At 46.4% G+C, this 26262-nt stretch overlaps 1 protein-coding gene across 8 annotated transcripts in view; it reads right to left on the bottom strand.

The window, feature by feature from the left end:
- Positions 1–26262, bottom strand: part of Cdkal1 (CDK5 regulatory subunit associated protein 1 like 1) — a 551843-nt gene that overhangs the window by 22350 nt on the left and 503231 nt on the right. For all 8 annotated transcript variants that reach the window (XM_048799852.1, XM_015494064.2, XM_015494065.2 and 5 more), the window contains 2 exons: positions 18481–18564; positions 15555–15719 (listed from right to left, as the gene is read on the bottom strand). In XM_048799852.1, the coding sequence (XP_048655809.1) occupies positions 15555–15719; positions 18481–18564 (249 nt within the window). The remainder of the gene's footprint in view (positions 1–15554; positions 15720–18480; positions 18565–26262) is intronic.

Genomic DNA, 26262 nt, shown 5'->3' with positions numbered 1-26262 from the left:
AACAAATAAAACAGGGCTGGGATGTGGCTCAAGCGGTAACGTACTCGCCTGGCACGTGTGGGGCGCTGGTTTCGATCCTCAGCACCACATAAAAATAAAATAAAGATGTTGTGTCCACTGGAAACTGAAAAATTAAAAAATTCTCTCTCTCTCCCCTCTCAAAAAAAAAAACTTAAAAAAATTGAAATAAAAGGAACTCTTTTGTGAGACCAGAATTACTCTGATATCAAAACCAAACGATGATACAATGAAAATTATAGACCCACTAGCTGCTGAACATCCTGGCAAACAGCACGTCAAGAAGACCGTACACCACGATGCAGCGGATTCATCCCAGAGAGGGAAAGAATCTTCAACAAACTCAGATCAATGAACACGGCTCAACACATTCTCAGATCATATGGTCACCTAAGAAGATGCTGGAAAAGCATTTGACAAGATTCAAACTCCCTTCATGATAAAAACTTTTTACAAAGTGGACAGGGAAGGACTTGAAAACACTAAAGGTGTCCATGAAAACCCATGGGCAGTATCAGGTTGAATGGGGGAAAAGCTGAGAGCATTTCCTGGAGGTGGAAAACCAGATGAAGATGTCCACTTCTCGTACTGACTGGGCACGAGAAGTCTTAGCAGAGAAATCCATAAAGGGCGAAGAAGTTCAATTATCCATGCTTCCAGGTAATGTGATTTTATACACAGAAAAATATGAATATTACTCACCAAAAGCAGCCAGAACTGATAAACAAATTTGGTAAAGTTGAAGGACATAAAATCAACATACAAAAAACAGCAGCATTTTTATATACTAATAATGAACTTCCTGGAAGAGAAGTAAAAAAAAAATAATAATCCCATTCACAATAGTTAAAAAATAACAAGAGGGGCTGAGGCTGTGGCTCAGTGGTAGAGCACTTGCCTAGCATGTGTGAGGCACTGGGCTCCATCCTCAGCACCACATATAAATAAATAAAATAAAGGTCCATACATATAAAAAAATACTTTTAAAAACTACAAGAAGAAAAAAAATGTATAGAAATACATTTTTCCAAGAAGTAAGATCTGTACAATGAAAATCATAAAGCACTGATGAAAGAAACAGAGGTCACAGAAACGGGAAGATATCCTGTGTTTTTGCATCAGAAAAATTAATACTGTTAAACAATCGTGCTACCCTATGTGATTTATAGGGTCAATGGATTCCATCAAATATCAACAAGTTTCTTCACTGAAATAGATAAACACTCCACACTGAACTGCGAAAGACCCAGAGTAGCCAAAGCGACCGTCATGAAACACACACCCCAGGGAGCTCGGAAGCCAGCTAATTTTCAACAAAGCTGCCAAGAACATCCAGAGGAGAGAGGACAGTCTCTTCAGTAACCAGTGCCGGCAAGACTGGACACACACACGCCGGAGGATGAAACCAGGTCCCTCCTCCCCTGACCACGTATGCAGATCAACTCAGAAGCGATCAGCGCCTGGATGTCAAACCTGAAGACACCTGTGCAGGTCTGACTCGCCTTCCTCTGGTCACCTAGAGCAAGTGCTCAGGCTGGCCTCCTGCAGGGCGAGTCCCAGTGAGGATGTCGGGATCCACCAACGGCCGCAGAGCCTGTGGGCACGTCACTGGGCCCCACCAGAAGGGCTGCTGAGCTACCCTACCTTTGAGGCAGACGCATGAGCGGCCAGGCAGGGGCGGCTGGACCTTGCTGAGGTTGTGTGGTTGTCAGCCTGGGGCCTTTAGGGTGGGAAGAGAGAACCCATGTGCAGGATGACCAGATTCTGGTCCTGTGTCCTTTTAGTAAGGGGACACATATATGTGCACAAGAAATCCCCTCATTTCCTGGGCATCTACTCCACGGCAGCACTTGTGGTCATGAGGGTGCAGCAGGGGAGGAAGCAAGTCCTTGAACACGTGGAGACTGGGACACAGCGGCCTGGTGTGTGCCATGGAGAACTGCACATGCCAGGCTGGGGCGTGGTTTTCTGGAGGTTTCTGAGGGTGACCTCAGTGATAAGGAGATGGTCCAGCAGACATCTCGTGACTGGCAGTTCATAGGGACGGCTAGTAGTGGGCCCAGCAGGGAAGGGCCCCCGAGAGAGTGCACTTGGCCAGCAAGCTGCCCAAGGAGAGAAGGACCCTGGAGGCCACTGCAAGGTCTCTGGCTTTCACTCCAAGCTTGCTGGGAAGCCCTGATGGTTTTTTGTCTAATCTTTGTGTGTGTGTGCGCCTATCATTATCTAGAATAATTTTAACTTTTATTGTGGTAAAATATATACAACAAAATTTATCACTTTTAACTGTTTTTGAGGCACAATTAAGTGACATTCATTACACTTACTATGTTAACCACAGTAGTTAGTTTACTAAATTGTGTAGGCTCCACTATTTCCAAAGTCTGTAACCATTAGGAAATAACCGACCAAGCAGAAATACAAATGGTCAACACACACATGAAAAAATGTCCAACATCATTAGCAATTAGGGAAATGCAAATCAAAACCATGCTGAGATGTCTTCTCACACCAGACAGAATGGCAATCATCAAGGGTACAAATAATAATAAACGCTGGAGAGGATGTGGAGAAAAAGGAACACTCTTACACTGTTGGTGGGACTGTACATTAGTACAACCACTATGGAAATCCCTCAAAAGACTAGGCATGGAACCACCATATGACCAGCTATCCCACTCCTCAGTGTTTATCCTGAAGAATGAAAGTCTTCTTACTACAGTGATACATGCACACCCATGTTTATAGCAGCACAGTTCACAATAGCCAAACTATGGAACCAGCCTAGGAGTCCATCAATGGATGAATAGGTAAGAAAATGTGCTGTATCTACACAGACGAGTTTTATTTAGCCATGAAGAAAAATAAAATTATGGCATTTGCAGAAAAATGGATAGAACTAGAGGTCAGGTGTTAAGTAAAATAAGTCAAACTCAGAAGGCCAAAGGTGGTATATTTTTTAATTTCATATGCAGAAGCTAGAGGGGGGGAAAGGAAAACACAGGTGGGGGTACATCTCATGACAATCTAATGGAGATCAGCTGAGGAAAGGGACCAAGGAGTGGGAGGTGGGGAGGGAGGGGGAAGTGCTGGGGGGGGTGTTTGATACTGGCCAAACTGTGTCATCACGGTGTGTGCATGTACAACTGTGTAACAAGAAACCCATCACTATGTACGGCTGTAATGCACCAATAAGACATGGGGGCGGGGGGATAACTGGGCAGCCCCATGCCCACCCTGCTAACTTAATGGGCTTCCTGTCTCGTGAATCTGCCTATTCTAGTCAGTGTGCACAGTGGAATCAGGTAGTGTCTGTCCTGCTCTGGTCTGGCTTATCCACTTCACGTAATATTTTCGAGCTTTATTCACATGGCAGACTTTACTTCTCTTCCTGGCTGAGTGAAACTCCACGGTATCACACACTACATTGTTTGCCTGTCCATCTGCAGGACAGGTGGTTGGCTACTGTGAGTCCAGACACCTGAGGGTGATTCTCCTGGGTATGTATACGGGAGGAGAAGTGCCAGGTCACACAGAGCTCTAGGGGGTTCTGAGCAGAGGAGAGACTCCACCAGGCTATATACATGGTACAAAAGGGACACTAGACAGGCAGAGGGAAATATTCTCAGATAACCCAGCACACAGCAGGGAGATCACCTCTGTCAGAAATATTTAAGAAGATTATTCCTGGTGACCGACACCAACCATACCGTAGATGCTTTGTGGTAGTTCAAAGGAGTTGAACCTCAGATGAAGTGTGCAGAAGAAATGGCCACTCCGTGTTAGTGGAAAAGGGAACTTAAAACACCATTAAAAAAAAAAAGCATTTTACGCAACCACCTTAGCAACTGCTATTATTGCTTATAAATATGCCTAGAAAGACCAGTGACCACAACTTCTTATGGTACAAATATGACTCGATTACTCAGGCTCCAAATCGACCTTCACTGACCATCAGTCATGCTGCCAATCCCACACCACCTAGTCACTGGCCACTGTCTCACATCATTGTCAAAACAGCCTATCAGCAGTGGCACACACCTCAATCCCTGTTAGAGTCTGTAAACAAGTCAAAATAACACCTGGCATTTTGCCAGGGGAATGTTAAAGTTCGTAAACAAGTCTGGATGGTGCCTGGCAAAATGTCAGAGGGAGTGGTTTGAGAAGTAACAAAACCGAGCCATTAGGTGTAGAGATTCCTGATTGGTTGACTGATGTATCTAGTTTATGCTAATTAGATAAGCTGTGTGGAATGTATAAATACTGCTCCTGTCCTGCAATAAACGGCTCCTACTCCTGCTGTATCAACGTACACAAGTTATTCGTCCCCATAATCAGGGGGTCTAATACATCAGTCAACCAATCAGGAATCTCTACACCTAATGGCTCGGTTTTGTTACTTCTCAAACCACTCCCTCTGACATTTTGCCAGGCACCATCCAGACTTGTTTACGAACTTTAACATTCCCCTGGCAAAATGCCAGGTGTTATTTTGACTTGTTTACAGACTCTAACAAATCCCACCTTGGGAGGCTGAGGCAGGAGGATGGCAAGGTTGAAGCCAGCTTCAGTAAGTTAACAAGACCCTTAAGCAATTCATCAAGAGACTGTCTCAAAAAAAAAAAAAAGGGGCGAGGGATGTAGCCCAGTAGTAAAGCACCCCTGGGTTCAATTCCCAGAATCAAAACCAAAAAACTATCAAATAAGTTTTATTATTCCCAATTTATAGATGAGACATACCTAGTGAGGCTGACCAGGAGATGTTGATGCACTCAACAGGGGTGAAGCCAGAATCCCAAGAGCCACAGTCTGCTTCAAAGCTCACGTGCAAAAGGACTACTGTTATTTTTGAGATTTGGAGAACTGAGTCCAGGGTCTGGTGCCCTTTTCACTTTGGGACAGGCTCTTGCTAAATCGCCCAGGTTGGCCCTACGACCCTTCTGTGTGCAGCCCGTGCCCAGCTCTCTCTCTCTTAAAGAGAAGGTTCACACGATGGAAGCCCTGGGCTTGGGAAACGCTGATCTTGATAAAGTCGGTAACAGTCTTTGCTCTTTGGGGTCTCAGATCTCCCTCTCAGGCTGGAGAACTCGAGAGGCACGGCATCCTAATTTTAGAGGTTGACTTCCTACCAGATAACTGTCCCTGATAAGTGGCTTGACATACGGTTTGACTATGTTTTTCAGTGATTCACTGAAGAAAGGAGAAAATTTGTGTTTCCAACACTTCAAGTTTAAAACATTCAGACTATGTTAGAAAATACACTATTTCTTTAAGCATGCTCAGTTTTATTTAAGGCACAATGCAAAGTCAGGATTCAGAGTGTGATAGGAGAAGCAGGCTGTGACTCATCATCAGAAAGGAGAAAGGAAACTAAAATTCATGGTTAGAAGCAGGCCCTGCTCTAAAGTACTCATCCTTACGTTCCCATGAAAAAAATTTAACTTAACAAGATTGCTATCAGTTTAAAAAGGAGTTTTTGCAATCTGCTTATCAAGAGGTAAAGTGACTTCAAAGAGAAAGTTGAGTGGCTTGACTGATTTGTTTAATGCTTAGAGAATATATTAGTGTCCCAAGGTGAAGCAACAGAAAATTCCAACATATTATGTACTGCCCACTTCCCTGCTTCTAGAGAATCTATCCATTCCACCCTGTATACCACTGAAAGCCAAATTCATTCAAAAAATATGTGCTGAGCATTGACTCTCAGGTGGTCAGTGTTCGGGGGCCTGCAGCAGGTGGTGAACTGCCCTACAGGTTGCCGTGCTCCCGTGAGCTTTCCCTCACATGGACATCTTACGATATGATTCTCGTGCTCAAAAACTTGCCTGCATGCATGGTAGAAACTTCTAGTATTCACCTATATCTTCTCCTTTTAGTTTATACAGCATGTATCTCCTAGACTCTTGAAGTCAGTGGGGCCATGTGGACTGTCCTGGCCAATGGATGTGCACAGACATACCACGTGCCAGTCCCGTGCCCAGGCTGTGGGAGGCCTGGGTCGCCAGTATTTCTCCTGCTATGAAGAAACACAGTCCACCTGGGTCTCTCCCTGAGTGTGGAACAGACAGTCCTCGACTCCAAAGTGCCCCTAATAGTGCCAGATTTTCTGGTGTAAGCAGAAAATCTCTCTGTTGGGTGGACAGGATGGGGATTTCAGGGTTAATTTGTTCCTGCAGCACAGCCTAATTGATCTTGGTTAATACATGAGCTTTGCCTAGTGTGTTAGGTATGAATCTTATCTCTCTTCAAAACCCCGTGGTCCATCTTCATACTGAACATTATTTCTGTCTTCCAACTGCCCCAAATTGCTTACAGATATATTCCTGTGCATTCTCTCACTTGACTTATTTTCCTTTCACAGTGAGAAAAACTTCACCGTCACTTGTCTGATAAAGTCCTCCGTACTTCAAGGTCCAGTTCTAATCCCACCACATCCAGGAGACTCCCTGTACTGGAGACTGAATATCCTCTCCACCGTGACAGTTCCCCGTGTTGTAAACTTCTCCATGCAGATTTAGATCCAAAAAACACTGCTCAGCCTCCTTCGCCCCCATGTTCCACAATCCCGTCATACCTGAGCGGCGCTGACCGGAAGGTGAGGAAGCGGACAGGTGTGGGGCCTCCCCTCGGCAGCCCCTGTGTGGTTCTGGGTTCTGCTTCCCAGCTCCTCCAGGGATCCTGAACTAGCTGGTCTCCCTTTACAAACCACTTCCTATTTAAACTAGTGCAAATAACCCGACCCATGCGTTCCCTGGCACTCGCCAAGGACCTTCCAACCCCATGTGACCCGATGCCATCCAGTTTAGGACTTGACACATTATTGATTTTGTTTCGTATGTACTTTGTCTGATTTAGTCCATCTGAGCTAATGTAACAGAAATGCCACAAACTGGGTAGCTTCTGAACAGCAGGAATTTGCTTCTCACAGTTCCAGAGCCTGGGAAGCTCAAGATGCGGCCGACTGGTCTGGTGAGAGTGGCTTCCTGGTTCCTAGACCACCTCTTGCTGTATCCTCAACGGGTGGAAGGCACGAGGCAGATTCTGGGGCCTTTGTTATAAAGGCATGGATCCCCACCACGGCGGCTCCACCGGCACACGCTAGCCACCTCCAAACCCCCACCTGCTCACATCACATTCCTGAGGAGGTTTCCCAGGGAATTTGGGAGACACCAACATTCAGACCACAGTACCTATTTTCTCTTCCCAACTCTCTTCATGTCCTTCAGGGCAGGATCACTTCTTGGACCTTCGTATTGTAAGCAGGGCTTAATGGTGCTGGATTTACTTTACCATCCAGTACATTTGGGGAGTGAAAAAAGAACTGTCGTAATGACACCAGACCAACAGGGACAAACTGACACAGGGCCATTCTCGGCACTGATGACTGAGTAAAAGGCAAGGAGACACATCTGAAGAAGCGTCCCTCAAAATGACGGCACTGAAGGCAGTTCTGGACACCTGGGGTCGTGGCACCAGGACACAACATTCTCCAGGCATCTCCTCCTCCTGCTGCCAGGGAGGGAGGGGGCTGAGGTGACCTTCCAGGGTCAGCTAGCTGCTGAAATGCCACTGGGGTTCCTGCAAGAGAGCTACTGCCACTCGGTGTTTTCATGACGAACAAACCTCTGGCTAAGGGATTCACTCTGGATTTGGTAAAAATGTCCATGGGAGCAGCTATGGCCTGGGTCGATCGGTGCTCTTCCTTAGGACCCCTTCCCCCTCCCTCTCCAAACCCTCCCACAAGAGTCACACCCAACAGCAGCGCTGCCAGCAGAGCAGCCAGATCCAAATCTCCCCAAAGTCCACACAGCTGTTGTGACTTGGGTCTGGACTGTCCCTCAAAGGCTCAGATGCTGGCAGTTTGGTCCCCAGTGCTGCAGTGCATGAGAGGTGGCCTTGGAGAAGTGGCTGGCTCACCAGGGCTCTGAGCTCATGTGTTCATAGCTGAAAGGGCACTGGGAGGTGGGCCCAGCTGGAGGAAGCAGGTCACCGGGACATGTCTCTCAAGGGTGACTTTGTCCCTGGCCCCTTCCCCTTTCTCTGGCTGCTACGAGGTAAGCAGGCTCCTCCACCACAAGCTCCTGCAGCCATTATAGTCTGTTTCACCTCAGGCCCCAAGAAATGCAGCAGCCAACCCTGGACCGAGCCTATGAAACCATGAGCCACCTTTCCTTCTTTAAGGAGTCACTCCCAGGTATTCTGTCGCGGTGAGAGGAAGCTGACCCAACACTGTCATCATTTCCATCTCCAGTACCGAGCCCACTGCCTAGATCATATCCTGCCCAAGAAGGCAGAAGCCAAGCAGCCAGGTGCTACCTGCGTCTTGTAAACACGAGCCTTTCAGGCTCAGGGGCCTGGTTCTTGGCTCTCGCCCTCAGTCTTCCTTGCTCTGGGATCTGCCAATGCCTCTGTGTCCAGCTCGCCGCTCCTTCCGTCCCTACCCAACACAGGCCAAAGATAGCAGGCCCATCTGTGTGGGTACGCACAGCAGCGTAGAGACCACCGTTCACTGTGTTCTGGTCCCTTAACTCAGGCTGGTCAGCAAACGGAGGCATTGCAAGTAAAAGCCTCAGTACCAAGCACATCATAGAGGCTCACTAAAGGGAGCTACGGTTATTATCAAGGCACAATGAGCTCCTTGATGCGCACAATTCCCCTCGCTGTGCCCCAGATGCGGCCCTCAGGAGCAGGCAGAATATCTTCAGGGACTGCATCATTAGTGTTGCAAGTGAAATGAGAGCTCGTTGTCTAGCATCAGCTCCCTCTGACGATACTGAGGCTGGTACTCAAATTGATAGTGGAAGGTATGGTAAATGTACTAAACAGAGTTTAACTGACATAACCATTACTGGTTTGGTGACAATATCCAAAAGACACAGCTCACATACAATAGGAGCTACAGGTCTCAACTGTGGGACTCAAATATGTCCTAACTGGTCTGCAACAGAAACTGAGCTAGTACAATACAAAAATGCATGCAACAGCCACACTAAGTGTCTGTGACATCAACTTAGTATATGGGTAGTAAAGGGTTTATTCACACAATTTAAAAAATAAACTAAAAATAACAAGGAACTGGAGAAACTTTTTGGGATTAGAGCCAACCTCTTGGCGTGGAAGGAAAATAGGAAGGAACACACCCCCATTTGCTTCTAACACGGTTAGCTGATCTGTTTGAAATTAGATCCACTTTCACCTGTGTTCACTTAATTATTAAGCCATTCTTAACCTCCTCAACGCAGTCTTCATATGCTTCAAATCTGGCCCTGAACTAACAGACCTTTCACGCCGGTGGTTTTGGATGTAGGCTAGGTGGGAAGTGTCTTACTGGTGTTTTTCTAAGGGTCACAGCTTTGAGAACACAGTACAGTCTGTACATAAAACCCAGTGCACCGAGTGTCCTGCTGGCCCTTTGTCTGTGATGAGGAAACAGGCCACTCTTCGAAACTTCTGTTTCCTTTCCAAGCGTGGCCGGCTGCTCTGGTGCTGAGCCATCTAACCACCCAAGTGAATCCGTTATTAGGATCAAAGTCCTGAAGGAAGAGAAACAGGGGCAGCCAGGCACTGGGGGCAGCCTTGCCTTCACTTTGGAGACATACAGAGGGGCCAGGTCTCATTTTGGAATATCCTCCTTAAGAAGGAACCAAAGAATAAGAGGAAGAAACACCCGTCAGCAAGAACAGTCAGTGCTACAGGATCGCAAGCGAATCGGTCCATTTGCTCTTCTCAGTATGGGCAGGAACCGCCAAGTGGATCGGTTTTAGCTGCCATTTTGTAAAGAACCAATGGTGGTGAATACATTTGAAATGATACAACATTGTGCTCTTTCGACCTTCATTAATTAAACAGTGCCTTCACATGCATTACAAATAACGTCAGTAATGATAGCAGCAATAGCAGCAAACATTTACTGACTGCTAAGCTGTGTCTGTCTGATAAAGCAGGTGCTACAACCTGTTTGCAAAGGGGAGAACTGAAGTGGACTCTGTCCAAGATCATGTATTTTCATAAGTGGTGGAACAAGGACTCAAGTAGTAATGAGAATCCCTGTTTTTAATTGCTATACTATACTGTATTAGTGAAAACCAAAGGAAGCAGAGGAAATTAAAAAAAAAAAAATTAAAGTACTAAACATCAAAAGCCAAAAAACTGCAGCTTTTTAAAGCTATTGAGTTCTTTCATCACATATTTAATATACCTACTATGCATCAGGCACTTTGTCGACATTATCTAATTTAATCCTCTGTGAATCAGCTGTTATCTCCATTTCATAAATGAAGACACTGTGATTCAAAGAAATTGTACAAGATCATAGGAATTTTCTGTTGTTGTTTTGAGATTGAACTCAGATTTACCACTGAGCTACTTCCCCAGCTTTTTAAAAAATTTTTTGAGAGAGGGTCTCAATGTTGCTGAGGCTGTCCTTGAACTTGGCTCCTCCCTGCTCAGTCTCCTGAGTAGCTGGGTGTGCACCACCATGCCTGCTTATCATTGTCATTTGCACTCCAACCTAGCAGACTCCAAATCCTTGAGCTTGTTCACAAAACCACCCCATCTCTTTCCTTAAAGTGATTTATTAGCTGGGCACAGTGGCACATGCCTGTAATCCCAGCAGCTCAGGAGGCTGAGGCAGGAGAATGACGAATTCAAAGCCAACCTCAGCAATAGTGCGCAACACAGCCAAACTCTGTCTCTAAATAAAATACAAAATAGGGCTGGGGGGCTGGGGCTATAGCTCAGTGGTAGAGCACTTGCCTCGCATGTGTGAGGTACTGGGTTCAATCCTTAGCGCCACATAAAAATAAATAAAGATACTGTATCCATCTACAACTTTAACAACAACAACAAACATAGGGCTGGGGATGTGGCTTACTGGCTGAGCACCCCTGAGTTCAATCCCCAGTTCCACCCCCGGCCCAAAAAAGTGACTTGATACCTCTAAGGAATGAACTGAAAAACAGAAAACCTTTGCAACAAAGCGATTTATACATTTAAAATTAGAAAATATTTTTTTTCCCAGTATTTCACCAGGCACAAAACAGCTCCCTTCTTAAGTATTAACTTGAGAAATGCCAAGATTCAAGCGATCTGCTGTAAGGTGGGTGGTACAAGGAGAAAGAAAGGTAGCAGCACATCTAGTTAGCTCGGAACAGGACAGGCAGGCAGATGCTCCCGGGCTGTGTCTTCTTAGGGCAGGCACCGTCTCCAAGGCCATGCTAAGGACGCACAGGGAAGGTGCTCACCATCACCCACTGGTCCTGATTTCCTCACCACTCTCTCTGCACATCCAGTCCAGGCTCACTTTGGTGTACAAAAGGAACTACTTCCTGCAGTGGTCAAGGAAGACCCCTGAGGCAGGAAAAGCAGAGGAGCGGGCCTGGGCTGCACCCAGGGAGGGCCAAGATGAGCGCCTGGAGCCTGCGGTGGCACCGCCTCACAGCAGAGAGCGCAGGAGGCAGCTCCTCACCATCCCCCGGGAGTCAGGAAGGACCCGGCAACCCAGCTTTGGAGATGAGAGCAGGAACTGCAGAGGGACGGGCGCTCCCAGGGTCCGGCCAGCATCTTCACGAGAGCCAAAGGCGGAAGCGACGGGTGTCTCCTAAGTGAGCGGAAAAGAGAACCGCCGCGTGCACATGGACGACCGCTCAGCCCGAGAAGGGCCAGTCCGCCACAGGCCAGGGCATGCACGCAGCGCCAGGGCCTCGTGCTGAGTGACGGGGGCAAAAATGAAGCAGAGCCGCTGTCCGATTCCAGGTACGGGAGGGACTAACACAGACCCGGAGACCACCCGGGGCGGAGGTGGGTGGGGGCCAGCGCTTGTTACCCCAACAAAGCTTCAGGTGTGCAAGTCACGGGTCTGGGTGGCGGGCACCGTAGGTGCCGGTACCGACGCTGCGGAACCGTGCGCTTCAAAACGGTTGCAGCAAGGCAACTTGGCACAGTGAAGGGACCCAGGCAGAAACGTGGGCCTGACCATGGGTCTGACCGTTGGGGAGACCTGGATCTGACTCCCGCTCGCCCTTCCCACTCTCTGATTTTGTGATTCTGGTTAAGTCATTATCCGCGACGATTATTGCTCGGGTTCCTTCTGACCCTAATAAACACCCCAGAGGCCTAGGCTTTGGGTTCTAGCAGCAGGCAGGGAGCATTTCCCCAGCGACAACTAAGGATGATTATTCTGAGATCTGATCATGGATGTTTTTAAAAGGAATCTTCATCTTTTTAGAGGTATTTATCTAAATGTGTCTAGATAAAATAAAATGATAAATGGAATTTCCTTAGGGAAGACCAGGGTAGCGGTGCAGTGGTAGATGTGGATACAATGACACTAGATTGGCTGAGGTGACGGTGGTAAAGGTGACAGGGGTGGTTGGCACCACTGCATTCTTCTGGTCTCTATGCAGGGAAGTTTCTGCACTGCTGAGCGGTGGGGGGTTGGACAGAGGTGACACCACATCGCCTCCCACAAGTTTTCCTCGGATGGAAGGACTGACAGCACAGTAATTTTCCATGGAAATCTCAACCGTCTAGAAGGATCACCACAATAATCAGGTGGCAGCAGTGCCCAGAAAAACCATCAGGCACTACTCTCAACATCCCCACACCGTGTTTCTCTCATTTCCTGTCCCTCTAGGCCCCTTCACTTAACACACATGCCCTTCTGCCATCCCCACATCATCTTGTCACCCTGTGAGGAACTACTGACACACAGGCGGGGACATCTCCCTCCAAGGACGTGTCCTGCTGTGGTGTCTGAGGTGGCCTGGGAAAGCCGGGAGGTCAGCATCAGACACGAACATTGCTCCTGGGGGTGCAGAGCCCTCCTGCTGATGTGAGACTCATTTCCCAGAAAAGTGTGTAACAGTGTCACCAGAGAGCTTGCTCAAAAGCAGATCGGCAAGCTCTGCCCCCAGAGTTCCCGACTCAGGAGGCCCAGGCTGGGTCTGAGCATCTGGAGTTTCCACAGGTTCCTAGATAATGCTGCTGCGTGAGTCTGGGAACACACTTGGAGAATTACTGTCCCGCAGAATCTATGACAACTCCTATGAGCCAGGTGTGGTGGCACAGCCCATAATCCCAGTTACTTGGAAGGCCGAGGTAGGAGGATGGCAAGTTCAAGTCCCATGACTTAGCAAGAGCCTGTCTCCAAATAAAATGAACACAGCCAGGGATGCAGCTCGGTGGCAGGGCACAGAAGAAATTCTGCTGGGACTGGTTCCCTGGCACTGAGCACAGCATCCTAACAGAGAAACACCTCTACTCCTGCCAAAGACAGCTCGCACTGCATGATCGTGGCTCAAATAATTAACAGAAATAGAAAATGCTAATACTGAGGGAGTCTTCAGTCTGCTCATTTTTAAAGGACCAATAGACTGGAAAGAAGGGAGAGACCTTTACATGCTGTGTACAGGGACAGCAGTGGGTGTCTCACACACACTGCTAAACATACACTCTTACATCAACACCAAGACAGACGCGACTGTTCCCATGTAACAGGAGAAACGGAAGCCCTGAGGAGCTCTGGGCAGGGGTAAATTGGCGAGTCCAGGTACAAGCTGAGGTCCTAGACCCCAAGGCCACATTGCATCTGCACTGAGTTAGGCTGATGTCCCCGCTCAAGAGTTCCTGCACCTTTACCCACTGTCAAAGAGCTCAAAATGCGTAGACACGATTATGACATCTATCAACCCCATTAAACCCTATGAAAAGAGAAGGTTGTCTCTTCCTCGTTCATTTGTTTTGGTTCTCTTATCAGCAGAAACACATGTAATACTAGGAGCAATTCGCTAAGAGCCCCTTTTGATCCAGAAAGTTTGGCATATCTTTAAAAACTGACAGTAATAATGCAGAGTGAGAACAATGTCCATTTATCTATAGGAAGTCACATGGTGATAAAGACTTGCCTGGCATTTCCCTGAATGCACATCCCACAATGTTCCTGATTCTATGGCTCCATACAAGAGATAAGAGTCTATTTCTAGAAGTCCAGGTGGGACATCAGCCACCGGACCTTCCTCCCCGTATTACCTAGGACCCTGGGGCCATATGCTGAGAAAGGCTGGTGGTAGGGTGGGGCGGAAAAGTCTGGCCCCCAGAATATAAGTGAGGTCGGCCTTAGCTGTAGTTGGGGAGGGGTGAGAAGGGTGCTAGTCTTCCCTGTTTGTGATCACCACAATCTTTTAGAATGCCACCCTTCCACAGGCACATAGAAGGGATTAAACCTGGCAACGTCTTTGAGATGATAATTTGCCATTTGTTGTGAAGTCCTACTCATGGAGACAACTTGAAATCAACCTAGAAAAGTGCTCTATGTAGGAAAATGAGAAATAAAAAACTAGCCCACTTCCTTGAAAAATTTCAAAAGGATAGGCTAATATACAAAAAGCCAAGTTTCTAGCAATACAATTTAAATGCTAGATTACTGTTCCTCGCAGGACATCCATCCTAGCCTGTAAATAAGATTTTTTTTTTTTTTTAAAAATGAAACAACAGCAAGGTGAAAGGTTATATTCATCAGGTTTTTGCAGGATGACACCTGTCAGGATCTTGATGACAGATAGTCCATGCTATTCCACTGGGGTCACAGGGCCATGCATACGGTTCCTTCTCCTATACATGTCATGCCCAAACTCCACTCCTGCTAGACATGAGACCTCTGCAGCACATCAGCGAGAGCACAGATGATCCTACCCTCTGTGTCACTCACTATTGCCCAAGCAAAGCTACTTTTTCTTCATTTTAATTAATATATTCTTTCAATTCATTTGAAGGGAAAGCTTTACAGAGATTAAAGCAATTTTGGAATCACCTGGCCAGGTAAATGTTTTTCTGTGTGTTAAGGCATTGCTCTGGACTTTTTTTTGGAGCACTTAACAATTGTGTTGGAGAAGGGACATCAAATGATGCTTAGAAATGCGATACACATTTTCATTTCACACTCCATCAGCTTTTACAACTGCAGCTCAATGAGATGTAAGAGAGGACTTGGCAAACAGCCACATTTACCAAGGTATAAAATAAGGGTCAGGTTTCTTTTTCATAGAAAGAAAAGAACACGTTGAGTTTCACTCTCCAGGACGTTAGTGGTTCCCTGGCTCCACCCAAGCAAAAGGCACCATGTGGCTCAGCCTGGTCAGGGCTGCGCTAGCGCAGGCTCCTGCTGCACCATAAATGGCTCCGAGACAGGAGAACATTCAAGAGAACGTTCTTTTCCTCATCCCCTTCAACTCAGGATCTACAGATATAGAAACAGTTGGAACGGATCATCCCTGGTGGTTACATCTTTTACCTGCAGATACGGTGCCTGTCACCCTGTGCTTGTGGGAGCAGAGACAGTTCATTCCCTTTGCAGGCAGGGAAACAAAGCCGCGGGCATCTGCAGAAACACCCCTTTCTAATGCAGGTTCCAATCTGTCTGAAGGGACAAAGCCTCGTGCTATATAAAAAGGGACTCCATGATGACAACGGGAGCCTGGTCTGGAGTCCCATGCTACAGGCCGCCGTTCCCTTGCCAGGGGGAAGAAAGCACCTTTACTTACCTGTGCTAAGCCCGAGACCTCTCCTTTTGCTAGCGGTTTGCTGATGGATGGCGTGAACACTTTGGCATCCGATACTGGCTGTCCTTTCATAAAATGCTTTCCTGATTCATAAATATCCACTTCAACCATCTTTCCCATGAATGGAGGGTTCTTTGGCACTAAAACCTTTAAAAAATAGTTGTAAGAAAGATTAATTTTTAAAATAAACTTTTAGAACAGTTTTAGATCTATAGAAAGAGCACAGAGTTCTTGTATGCCCCACACCTAGTTTCCCATATTATTATTAATTTCTTACATTAATATGGCACATTTGTCATAATGAACGAATCAAAATTGACAGAGTACTACTAACTAAAGTCCTTAATTGATCGGTTTTTTTTTTTTAGTTGGCCCCTCATGTCCTCTTTCTACCCTGGGGTCCCATCCAAGGTGGGCCCTCACTTGCAGATGCCCCGGATATGATTCTGTAGGGTGGGAGGCCTTTCTGGGAGGAGCCCCCGGGCAGCAGGCAGTGCTCTCCAGGCCAGAAGCCTGTCATCCTCAGGCGTGTGTGTGGCAGGCAGGCCGGGGCACCCCCAGCAGTCAGCCGGCCACTCCTGGACAGGCCTTTGAGTCACTGCTCTGCTGTCCCAGGTGATGAAGAAAACAGATAATTATGGTCAAAGCTTCTACTTTCAGTTCCTTCCAAACGAGCTGTCAGAGTAACAGTTGGAGTTGACACTTCAAATGAAGGCTGTGTGTGTGTGTGTGTGTGTGTGTGTGTGTACACGTGTGTGTGTTCCAGGAGAGGAAGGTTGGTTAACAGCAACTTCCTCAGTGACACCTCGGGCTGCTGTTCAGTGCTGAATGATGTCCCTGCTAATGGCCGCCACTGCCTTCTTTTGCTCTATGAGGAAACGCAGTCCTGGGAGCTGAGCTCCGTGTAGAGCCGCGGTGCTGAAGGGAACTTTGGCTCGCTTGTAGGAAACTGTCAGATGGTCTCTTTCCACAGGAGATTACTGGTAAAAGTACTTGTTTACCTCGAGCAAACGTTCCCCCTCCTTGGGGACTAAGAGGTAGTTTGTGTGCATAACGTCGCCTCACACTTCTATTTTAGTACTGGAGCAACCTGCCAGTCTTTTCAAGTTAGTATCCAAAATAACTAGGCCGATTGTAATCCAGCAATACTTTGATATTTAGATACAGTCTTCATCTCTGAAACTCATCTTATTTAGAAAAATAATTTCTATGACATTTCGGGCTTAGCTGTAGAGGAAAAAAAAAAAAAATCAGACCAGAGCCAGAAGTTCCACGGCCAGTTTCTCTGGGAAGCAAAACTGGATCTTGTCTTTCTGAGTTTGGTTTTCATAACCCTTGAGTATAATGCTTCATCAAAGACTCCGAAAAAGGTCACCTGGGTGGTGAATTACTTATGACAAGCAAACGAACTGAAAGAACTTCCGTTTTAAGATGTGAAAGTCCTTTTAAATCAGTTTTTATAAAATAAGAAAATCTCTAGAGCCAACTGTCCCTGTGAGATTTGGTACTACTCCAGGGGAAAATAAGTCCCCTTGATCTGCTGCCTTGATCTGAACCAAGGGCTCAGGGTTTTTTCTCCTCCGGTTTTAATCATTGGAAAAAGCCCGACTGCCTGAAATGGGAGGAGATGGCTAATGAGGCATGCCACTGCCTTTAAGATGAAGGGGGGTCCCCTGCTGAGGCACAGACCCAGATGGCAGGGAAGGATGTGGAGAAGCAGCCCCAACACAACCAAGTCCCTCCCCAGGCTGAGCAGAAGGCAGGCACGAACGTGAAGGTGCTCTCTGGGAGACATTTCCTAATGAGGCTCAAGGTGGACTCACTGCTGTCCACTGGGGGCTGGCCTTGGGGAAGATGTCCCCAGGGTTACCACAGACCCACGGCCAGTCTGAGATCACCGCATGTGAGACACCAAGCCGAGGCCCCCTCAGCTACTGCGTCCGGCCTGCTATCTCAGGCAATGGCCACCCCTGCCCGGCCCTTATCTGACTGCCCATGCTGACCTCAAGAGCCTCCAGGCTCCAATTCCAGCCAGGACCCACAGGAGAAAACACTTCTCATCTGACGAGGAAGAGCAAAAAGCAGGAAACCCCTTGTGACTCTGAGAAAAGTAACTAGGATCCAGAATGATCCATGAGTGTCCCTGACCCCCACAAGAGGCGCCCCGCCAGGGAGGGGCATCCCACCTCCTTGATGGCCTCTGCCTGTTGGGCCCTGAGGGAGGCCTGTCTCCTTCAGGTGCTTATGGATTGCTTTCCCACCCGGGGAGGTGGACCCGTGAGGGCTGACATGGAAGTCAGGCTCCTGGTGGGGTGGGCAGGGCAAGGAGGCTGGAGGATCCTCACGTGGGTCTTCGCAGTCGTTCACACGGAGTCGTTCTAACTTGAGTCAGGAATGGGCCCTTCTCCTCTGCTCCCAGCATTTGTATCAAGGCAGAAGTTAAGACAACAAATGCTAGAACTAAACAAAACTGCAAGCCAGCCCACTGACCAAACAAAGACACTGTCCATGACTGACAGTGAGAGGAAGCCCTGCCCTTTCACGCCGATGGCGCCCACGCAGACATCCTTCCTGTCTCTGAGCAGGTCTCTCCTCCCCAGCTTTGCCAGGCTGTGGGGATTTGGAAAATGCTAACCGCCTGGTTCCAAACTCCCCAAAGCCGAGGGCTGTCCTGCCAAAGATTAAGGAGGACTGCAGCACACTAACGACACTTACTCCTTTGTATCAATCGTACTGGAGAATAAGCCACCAAGGTAGACCCCACAGGAACTTGGCTGGATTGATGCTGCAGAACAGCCTCACTGTGGCAAGATTCGACACTTTCCCCTTCTGAATCCCCTTCACTTAAACTTCCAAAACCCTTTCTGATTTTGCAGAAAACTCAAGAATCTATTGAAGTGCCTCTTACCTGCTCATAGAAGCGATTGTGTGCAACATAGAACTTGGAATCAAAAGATTCTTCTGTTACTAACACTTGCTGTCGTTCACCAATCTGTGGAAAGAAGGGGAGAGAAAAGATGGAAAGATGAAGACAAAAACTTGAAAATCCAAGAGTAAATCCAGCCCAAGTGGTCCTGGTCGCAGTCATGTCCAGCTGCATTAGACAGCAGACGGGCAGATATTCAGCCTCACGCTGTTCCCATCACTGACTCAAATTTCTTGAAAAACATGCACTGAGTGGTGACTTAACATTAGCATAGTATGAACTCTTATTTTCTTACATAGCTACAAAAGAGAACTTGATTGTATTTCCTCCTTTGGCATAAGATAATTGAAGCTTCTAAGACACACAAAGTCTTGTAAATATCACTTTGCTCCTTGAAATAAAGTCACAAAACAAGCCAGAACAAGCTGCTTCTAATCCAAAGTCATGAAAATATTTTGGCAATAGGAAAGGGCAGTAATGAACATTAATTTGAGTTATAAGGGATGGGACACTAAAGGAAGTGCCTCCCAAACTAGTCTCCGGGTCTTTGTGTCCAACTCAACGGCCCACGTGATGCCCAGGTATTTACTTATTATACACATTTTTCTCTGCCACAGGCAACTGTCTCTGTTGCAGCCCAGACCTTGTGTTTATTTTTGTTTTTGAGAGAGAGCAAATTTATGGGACTACATTTACAACCTAAGCATACATTTTTAATAAACCAAGAAGTCAAATCAGCCAAAACAATGGTAATGTAACTATCCAAGAAAAAGAAAAAAGAATAAAAGTCTACCATTCCCAAGTGTGTTCCATTGTGAGACACAGCATTTAAAGTGACAATGGCTTCCCCCCCCACCCCAAGGTGGTCAAATGTCTGCTCTAGCAAACCATCTGTATTGAACCATGGTGCCTGGATTTATTTCTGCTGTTGCTACTTGATAAACAGACCCTCCCAAACTGATACACACCAGTCAGATGGTTTTTAAAGAGAAATTCCTACCCCCATCTGCAGGGACTTGTCACCACACACAGGCAGTTATCATTTAGGAAACACAAACACAGCTGCACTACGTAGGAACAATGAAGCGAGTCCAGCTCCCCTTGCCACCGCACAGTGCCAGTATCCCAACATGCCACAGAGCACCTCCCAGCTTGCACTCCCTTCAGAATGGAGTCCTCGTAGCAAAGGCCACACTGTTTCTGAGAGGATACTTATCAAGACTTTAAACCAAACTGTAACATTTATCTCCTTCAGAAAATCAGGTAGCCCAAGAAGAAAGTTCCAGAGCTTTCATGGCTCTGCATGTCAAAAAAGACGGGTGACTATGGGGTTTTGCTGTAGTGTATTATTCTTCTAGAAGGAAACCTGGGATGTTTGCACACTTCCCAGGGTGAGTTGCTTGTGACTCAGGATGAGTGTCTGTTGATGATTCTTAAGGAAATGTGCAATTAAGCCTCGTCTAGCATGAAGTTTTCAGGAAATTAACAACAATGTGAGAATAGAGAGCCCTGAACACACACACTGCTTCTCTGCTCTTGCTAGAGAGCATATGGACAGCTGCGGCCACATTTTTGGGCTGTTCCATTTCATCTGGAGATAAGAACGATAGGAGCACACACACAGACAGAGGCCTGGGCTTTCCATGGGCAGGTGACTATCTGATACTGTTTGCCAGAGGGCTCGGGGACCTGTGTGCAGTGACTGATAGTGAGTGAGGACTCTTTTCCAGCCACTGCCCTCAGCTACGGACCTGGCCTCCCTGCTGAGACCCTTCCAGTTTCCCAGGGTGTGGAGGAGGGGGCTGGGGCAGAAAGCCCAAGGGGCACAGGAGGCTAGGGCTTTGACCAAAAGCTCCTGCAACCCATCCCGGTTGCCCTAAAATACACTAAAAAACAAAACCAAACAATAAAGAACTCTCCTGCATATTTTTTTATGAGTGAAGTTGTGTTGGAGTGAATATCAAACACAACCTTTAAGACAATCAAGTATTTCAACAAATCTTAAGAGCAACAAGAATTACGAAGGGGGTGGTTCAGATAAAACTTGGAAGAGGCAGCTTGGCCTTGGTGATGGGGAAGGAGCCTATGGGACGGCAAAGGTGCACAAGCCTCAATCCCTCTTCCAAATGAAGCACTTCCCTGCACTTCCAACTGCTGTCTCCCCGGCCCACGGGATAACAGTGTGGTTCAAGAGCCTCAGACAACGAGATTACTGTCATAAGCCCCACTGGCCAGTGTCCTAGGAGTCTTCTATTACCATGAGGAAGTCCCCAACCCCAGAGGAAAAAAGCAGGGCATCTGGAGCCAATGGCCAAGCTAGCTCTCCAGAGGCCACTAGGACCTCACCACCCAGCCTCCTATTATGCTGATGACAGGGATAATCCCTGGAAGGGGCAAAGCTCCTTTTATAGAGAAAGATGAGAGGACACGGGCCTCATCAGCATTGTGCCACATGTGCACTCACGTGACATCTGCTGAGCAGCATCCCTGGCCACCTCACCACCACGGGGGGACTGTGGTGCCCAGGCAGAACCACCCACAGGGATGAAGGGTACATCACCTTGAAAATGGCCAAACAAGATCCTGCAAATACGCAAGAGGCTGAAAATCATGGTTTTCATAAAATTCATGGTTGGCAACGCCATGTGACTATTCAGCAGGGACGACAGAGCTGGCACCGGAACTGCTGGGCCACAGAATGCTCCAGAGGGCAGCTTAGGTGGCGTTCAGGTCAGGAAGACACACGCTCAGGAGCAGGAGCGGTGGCTCTAGCAGAGCCTAGGAGAGGACACTGAAGAGGGCCTCAAAAGCACCGAGTGCCACATGTCTGGACTGGACGGGAGGGAGGGGGAGACCAGGGGTCTGCCTGTGCGTGGGCCTTCGCTTCCCTCACCTACAAGCTGAAGAGGAGGGAGACGGCCACACAAGGACTGCCCAGGCTGGAGTCTTGTCAGGCCCCAGGTTTCAGGGACTCGGATGGAGGAAGGAGCTCTCTTCTCACAGCGCACGGAGGCTCAGCCCTCTGCAAGGTACAGCTGCTTCTTATTGCTCTTAAACTAGCAACTTGAGTTTTAACACCCACCGAAGAACGCTTACGAAGTCTCTCAAAAGGCTGTGAAATGACCGGAAGTTTCCCTAAAGAAGTTCAAAATGTCAACCAAGACTCTTCTACAATCCTAGGAAAGATGCCTCTCTTACTTCTTGTTTGCTTTCTTAAGTGAGCAATATTTATAGCTGCTCAAACAAAATGCTTATTTAATTTTTTGTAACGTGTCAGCGCTGGAGAGCTTTCCCTGGGGACTTGACCCCACTGGAGTATTCCTGCGGGGAACGGTTCCCTTCACAAAGCCCAGCTCCCGCACAATTGTCAGAGGACTTCCTAGGAAAAATCACTTTCTCCACTGACAGCTGATGAGTAATTACAAGGTCCACCTAGCTTGTTAAAATGGGAACAAGACTGGAGGCACTTTCAAAAGTCCATAGAGCTAATTAAAGAAAGGGACGAGCTCCACAGGTGAGAGGTACAGGTGCCCAGATCTTCACTTAGTACAGCTTTACCTTACTTTAAAAAGCCACTGTACTAAAAAACTGAATTATAGTCTTGTAAAACCACCTCTGCATTTCACAGGTGGTGAAATGGTTTCACTGGGGAAAGACTGTGCGTGACTAGGGAGCTCCTGGGGATGCTGTAGGAAGAGTGAGTGTGGTCCTGGGGCTAGGCCTGGGTGAGAAGATTCCAGAAAAGCACTGTGCTTCTCTCTAAACCACGGAGGCACAATAGAAAGGCAGTCTCCCCTGGACAGCCCAAGACCAAGAACTTGGAGGGGGCTTGGCAATCTGTTTCAGAAGGAAGCAAGGTCCTCAAGACAGGTGATGTGCTCAGCCCAGAGAGGAGGAAAGGAAGTCTCCGAACCATTCTGCCACCCTGCCTCCTGCCTAACTGCTGGCTACAGAAGACTTACAACACCACTGATCTAATTCTGCAGCATGTGACTTTTCCTTAAGTAGAGAAACAGCTGTGACAAACAAAAAGCAAAGTTTTTAAAATTCAATCTCTGGGTGGATTTTTCACCATGTTACATAATTGGCTAGCTGTGTCATTTGTGTCACATCTCTGCTTAAAATTTCCCAAGTGCCTGAAGTTGCAAGAAACATCAGTTCTAACCATATGGCCAAAGAATATGCATAAAACACACACTTGCATTAAAAAAGCAGTGGTTTCCAATGGAATTCGGTTGCTGAATGAATGCTCATTCAAGTACACTCTATGTCCCCATTTGTCCTGAAACAAACAAAATCCAAAAGGCTATATAAGGATTTAAAGAGAGGCACTGGAAAGAATGGTTTGAAGAAAGGCAGATGCTGCCCAAAATTAAACAGACATTAGAGTATTTGGGCTAATACCATCACCTCAGTAGGAAATGTTACTTGCATTAAGTACTCTATACTAGAAAAAGCAAAAGGTTTCTTTTAAAATTATATATGGCTTTAACCATCAACTTTGCAAAAAGTTTACTTTTTTCTTTCTTCTCACCTTTGTTTTATATTTGGAAAACCTGAGATATGGTTTTAGAACATAATGTCAATTCAATTTCTATTTTCAAATACTGAGAAAAATTTCAATATTTCAATCTGACAATAGTAACAAAAAAATTACAAAGGTCAGATTATACGTATTTGAGGATCATGAAAGATAAACATTTCTTTCTAGAAAATAGTTATAAGGTAGTAAAGAAATTATTTTGCTTGCCTTGAAAAGTTTCTAACAATGACTTTTCCTATCCATTATTTTCCTAAGGCAAAAAAAGGAGATTAAAACCATACATCAAAAGTTCTTATGGTCATTTATATCATGTCCTAATAAATTTGAATTTTATCTGTTTATTCTACAAAGTATTCCGATATGCTACTTCTAAAGCTATTTTTTTTTAATTGTAGATAATAAAATACAACTTTTCTGTGTAACTCTGGGAAATGTCAAATGTCTTCCTTTAGCTGCAGTCAAATTAGTTTTATTTTTTTTCCCTAAGCTGCCTGGAACATGTTAAACTCAAGGCTGTGACCTTAAACTCTGAAATAATATTTCTAGTGTCTGTACAAGAGCCTGCCTCACTCACACCTTTAGACTAATTACTCAGTGTGCCGGGGCCAGCGAACGGCTGTGGTTACACTGGGATAAAGTCTGGTCTTGTTCTTTCCCAGCAAATGAAAACGATAACCTTTCCATTTTGACTCATCACTCACAACAGGCAGAGCATTCGATGCTGGTCTCCAGGGTACCCTGTCATTTTCCTGGCTGTTTCTGTGGCCCTGCAGATGCTGGAATTAAAGAACCAGGCCTAGGGTGGGGATATAGCTCAGTTGGTAGAGTGCTTGCCTTGCATGCACAAGGCCTGGGTTCAATCTCCAGCGTGACAAACAAAACAAAAAACAAAACCCCATCAGGCCTCTTTGTGTTAAAAACACTCAACAGTTATAAGAGCAATGCCATTTAAGTATTTATTTATTTATTTGGGGTACCAGGGGATTGAACTTGGGGGCACTCGACCACTGAACCCCAGCCCCAACCCTATTTTATATTTTATTTAGAGACAGGGTCTCACTGAGTTGCTTAGTGCCTCGTTTTTGCTGAGGCTGGCTTTGAACTCGCCATCCTCCAGTCTCAGTCTCCCAAGCTGCTGGGATTATAGGCATGAACCACCGTGTCCGGCTTAAATATTTAATACAGGCTCAATGGTTAGGTGCCATGAGTGTCTTAGTGGCCCTATTATTTCTTCCCCATATTTCAGAAATAACCCACACATGAAAATAAACAAACTGCAGAACAATTTGACTGTTCAAGAGTCTTTCCTTCCAAACCAGTGGTGCAAGCCACAAAGGCCAGACTCAAAGCAGTTCAACTGCATCACACTGATCTGTGAAGCTGTGGCCTCTGTAAACCCTGTGCTTTCTCTTCAATTGCTGGCTGGTTTTCTTCTAGCCATGTGCCCACTCTAGTGAGAGAAAGATGACTCCTGGGAATCTCCTCTTAGTTGGAGACAAAAATCTCCTTCTTCATAACAGAGCACTTTTCACCTGCTGATGGAGAGTTCATAACAATGCCACATACTTAAGTGACAAGCGATGACTGATCAGCCTCAAAGACCTACACTGAGTGCTGACTGTACCTCCAGCTTGAAACACTGCCAAGTTTTAACCAATGCTGGCACATTGGATATTCTAGAACATTCTAAGGCATTACCTACCATGCTTTTGTGGAAGTTTTAAAATGGTGGTAAGAACATAACATGAGACCTATCCTCTCCTTACCAAGACTCAGCACAAGCATGCTGCATCTATTCTTCCCTACACTGGGCAAGCGCCACACTGTCAGGAGTACGGGAAGGTGCTCACACTTGGAGCTAGGTCCTATGGCCAGACAGTGACAGCAAAATCATTCTGTGAGTTCCTACTGATGAGACCACGTGGGCCCTCGTGAGATGTGTGTGTGGAGCCCTTTCTGACTTAAAGCTCCTCCTAAAATGTGGACACACTCTGTTCACACTTCACCCTCCTGATCTTTCCCCGTTGGTTCCAGCAGTCGCCGTGGGCAAGCCTGGACCAGTCTGCTTTGGTGGGCTTCTCATAAAGGCACAAGAGTGTGCTGTATGGCTCAAGTACAATTTTGTCAATTATACCTCAAAAAAAAAAATAGTTTGCAGTGATCCCCCCTTATCTGTTGGTTCACGTTCAGCAGTTTCTGTTATTTTTTGGTCAACTATGAACTAAATATGTTAAATGGAAAATTCCAGAAATGAACCATTTCTGTTGTTTGAAATAAACAGTTTTCTGTGCTTATTTGCAGTAACAATGAGTTCTATATATACATAATGAGCTAGAATGCATGTAATATGTTATCTATTACTTACGTATTATACATTACCTATATAAAGAGGTAATATAATAGGTATATATTATATAATATATATAGGCATATGTAATATATAGGTATATATGTGTGTGTATATATAGTGCGTATATATAACTATACATTAAATGTAGTATATATAATAGGTAATATATGATAGGTATATGTTACATATATAAAGACGCCTTACCAAACAGTAAGAAAACAATGGATGCTCCCCATAGAGAAGTAATTTAAAACAGAACATGCTGAAAAAGCAACTTAAAACATAAAAATCCAGATCATTTATATACATACATGAAAAAGTTCTACTTCACTCTCAGCAAAGAAATAAACACTGAAAAAAGAAATACCCTTTGCCCCAAATGAGCAACAGTCTGTAAGAAGGAGGGCTGTGCTCCCAGGAAGAAGGGACACACACACACACACACACGGCACAAGAGGACACACTGCTGTCAGAGCTCCTGCGCAGGTGCCTCTTGGGGTGCTTTTGGAAGTCCCTTCGCTGGTGACACAGTATGTGAGCCAAAAACAAAAGTGGGGGTGGGGTGGGAGAAAAAAGAAAGGAAAACAAAGAAAGAAAATGAAAAAGAAAATAGGCCAAAGCCGAGTTTGAGAGCAGGCTCCGTGTCAGAGGCCAGGTCACCTGCAGTCACACTTGCAGTCTTTGCTCAGGCCTCATCCCAGGGCACTGGGAGGGGGCTGCAGAGAACCCAGCACCTCCTGGCCACCACCACACTGTCCACAGCACAGGATCCAGAAGCATTCAAAGAAAGATCCAGGCATCGGAGGGAGGGGGAGAGAGAGAGAGAGAGAGAGAGAGAGAGAGAGAGAGAGAGAGAGAGAGAGAGAGAGAG

This window comes from Marmota marmota, unplaced genomic scaffold, assembly GCF_001458135.2.
Source record: "Marmota marmota marmota unplaced genomic scaffold, marMar, whole genome shotgun sequence".
Lineage (NCBI taxonomy): Eukaryota > Metazoa > Chordata > Mammalia > Rodentia > Sciuridae > Marmota > Marmota marmota.
Note: the sequence above shows the minus strand (reverse complement) of the source record. Positions and strands in the feature narration are given on the sequence as shown.